Source organism: Mizuhopecten yessoensis, unplaced genomic scaffold (genome assembly GCF_002113885.1).
Source record: "Mizuhopecten yessoensis strain PY_sf001 unplaced genomic scaffold, ASM211388v2 scaffold11105, whole genome shotgun sequence".
NCBI classification, from domain to species: Eukaryota; Metazoa; Mollusca; class Bivalvia; order Pectinida; family Pectinidae; genus Mizuhopecten; species Mizuhopecten yessoensis.
Genome location: NW_018408882.1, coordinates 616,533 through 619,471, shown reverse-complemented (window position 1 = coordinate 619,471; position 2,939 = coordinate 616,533). Strand labels below are relative to the sequence as shown.

General features: G+C 38.3%; 1 protein-coding gene across 1 annotated transcript; it reads right to left on the bottom strand.

The window, feature by feature from the left end:
* Positions 1 to 789: 789 nt before the first annotated feature.
* LOC110465907 lies at positions 790 to 2,494 on the bottom strand. Its single transcript, XM_021522061.1, has 2 exons — positions 1,807 to 2,494; positions 790 to 1,663 (listed from the first exon to the last, which is right to left on the bottom strand). The coding sequence occupies exons 1-2, from the start codon at positions 2,486 to 2,488 to the stop codon at positions 1,608 to 1,610; spliced, it is 738 nt and encodes a 245-aa protein (XP_021377736.1). The 5' UTR covers positions 2,489 to 2,494; the 3' UTR covers positions 790 to 1,607.
* Between the last annotated feature and the right edge of the window lie 445 nt (positions 2,495 to 2,939).

Here is a 2,939-nt window from a genome sequence, read left to right as displayed (position 1 = left end):
AAATACACAAAACTTGCACCTCAAAGGAGACACCCTGGCCTTATTTATATAGAAAATCTGAAAAAAGAATCATCACATTTTCTAAATCACGGACGGTCCAATTCAAATCGAAGCAATGACAACTGAAAAATGTACTGCCCCCCCCAGTTAATGTGGAAGGGACTATAATTTCTTTCATTCATAAATTTGTTGACAGTCGCCCAAACTATTTGTGTTGGGCCAGTGACTACCTCACTTTTGACAACTTTTGACAGTCCATTTCAGGCACTGCTGCATGCACAACAAGGGAACAAGGGGAACCTGCATATAAAATTTTGAGAAAGAGCCCTCTGGTACTTTCTGAGAAATAGCCATAACAAACTTTCACTGTCAAAATCCAAGATGACTGCCTGTCGGCCATGTTGTTTATCCGATCAGTCTCAATAGTTGCCCATGCACAACAAGGGGCCAAGGAGAAATAGCGGTAACAAACCTACACTATCAAAATCCAAGATGGCTGCCTGTCGGCCATGTTGTTTATCCGATCAGTCTCAAATGTTGCCTTGCACAGCTAGGGACCAAAGGGAACCTACATATAAAAATTTGAGAAAGATCCCTCTGGTACTTCCCTGAGAAATAGCGCTAACAAACTTTCACTATCAAAATCCAAGATGGCTGCCTGTCGGCCATGTTGTTAATCCTATCAGTCTCAAAAGTAGCCCTGCACAGCTAGGGACCAAAGGGAACTTACATATAAAATTTGAGAAAGATCCCTTTGGCACTTCTTGAGAAATACTGATAAGAAGAATTGTTTACGGACGGACCACGGATGCAGGGCGAGTTGAATAGCCCACCATCAGATGATGGTGGGCTAAAAATAGGCGGAAAATAGGTAACATTAACGACGAAATACTATATATATACATTTCACAATAAACACGGTCCTGAGCGAGGACATGAAATAATGAAAATACATTTGTATGTGTAAGACTAAAGTAAAGCAAATAAACAACCTGGTGGATTAAGTAAATGATTCCAATTGATGTACATGCAGTGTTTTTTATGGTGATTGTTTGAACACTGATTTGGCCTCATCATTTGCACCTGGGGTTTTGGACAGGAACCCAAATTTTACAATTTGATACCATCTTAAACTAAGTATGATTCTTATCAAGTTTGAAAGAAATCCATTTCTTGATTCTTAATAAAGAGGAAGTCAAAAATATAGAAAGTTTATGGACCACAGATGATGCACAATGACAGAAAAAAAGGGTTCACAAAACTGAATAGGTCACATGAGTATTGAGCTGTACAGACTTTTCCTTTTTGATTGAATGTCCTGCTTTACGTTTTCTGCAGTTTTTCTCACTTTATCATGATCATCTGGCCCAGAGATAAAGACGTGCATGTACATGTGGTCACCATCTACATCGATATAAACACTGTTTGTTCCAACTGCTCCTTATCTTGAGAACTTTTTCCTTATGGATTGAATGTACCACGCTACTTTATATGCTGTTCTCCTCACTGCATCTTCACCTGTCCCCGATATATTGACGAAGTCACCTTCTATATCAATGTTGACCTCATGTTCACTTTGGAGATTCCCTGTTTTTTTGTTTAATCTTTCATTGGACATGAACGTCTTGACCCATCAACACTTTTTCTTTGAACTGCCCCATATCTCCATTTTGTTCCCTGATTCGGACCTTCTACATCAGTGTTGACCTCATGTTCTCTTTGGAGATTCTCTGTTTTTTTGTTTAATCTTTCATTGGACATGAACGTCTTGACCCATCAACACTTTTTCTTTGAACTGCCCCATATCTCCATTTTGTTCCCTGATTACTTGAATGTTCCATGCTATTTGTTCTGCTGTTCTCCTTACAGCATCACCATCAGTCCCATTGATATAGACATGGTTACCTTTCACAGATATCTCGACTCCACCTCCAAGTCCAAGGAGTTTCTGAATACACTCTCCGAGTTTTAGACCAACTATTCTACAAAGAGCACTATTATGATCTATAAACACCCTTTCTTCGACCTGCAAACACTTATGGAAATCATCAGTACGTTCCCTTTTTGTTTGAATGTCTTCCTTTCTATTTTCTAAGTGCATCTCCTCATTTATGGCTTTCCGTATTGTTTGAACTTCCTTCTTTACTATGTCTTTTGCGATCTTCACTACTGCATATTCGTTTCCTTCAATATGAACATGTTTCTCGTCCACTTCAGCTTCCCACTTACAGCCACTCTCATCTACAAGTCTCTTGATGTTTGAGTTGTCTTTACCGATTAGTCGTTCACCTACGACATCAAGGTCTGGGAACGTTAATTTTGTTGATATGATTATTCTAGTGGGTATATGCGAACACGATCTTGAAATTATGAAACCCGGCTCAGTTATTCTGCATGTTCCATTTCTAGCAATGTCAAATATTACAATCTGTCGTCTTGAAGAAAACAACCGGAAACATCGACTCCGCGCTATTATAAGGGCGGCCATTTTTGTTTACGCAATTCTAATTACAGATTACATAAGGACAAAACCCGGAATGCACTCGGACGTGAAGAGATTTGATGTGAATTTTGTATTTATAAGGCCATTAATAATCTCCATTCATACATAATGAATTTGTATTCAGCATAGGAAAGATAATTATAAATCCTCTACATTGGTATAAGTTTTGCTTCTTGGGCCAGAGACGTATAATAAAAGCGTCTTCAATCGACAAAAGGCGTCTTCAAATGACAACAAGCGTCGCCAGACAAAATCTTTAAAAATACTGAATAAAGTAAGCGACATCAGAAGATATGTTGTTAATATGACTATAATACACCTCTGTACCAAATTTTAATTTGATATTTGATAAAATGACCGAGTTATGATGAATTGAATTTTTCGATCGCATCGTGGCACATGTGTGTATTAGCATGTAAAGTGTAGAAAGCGTCGC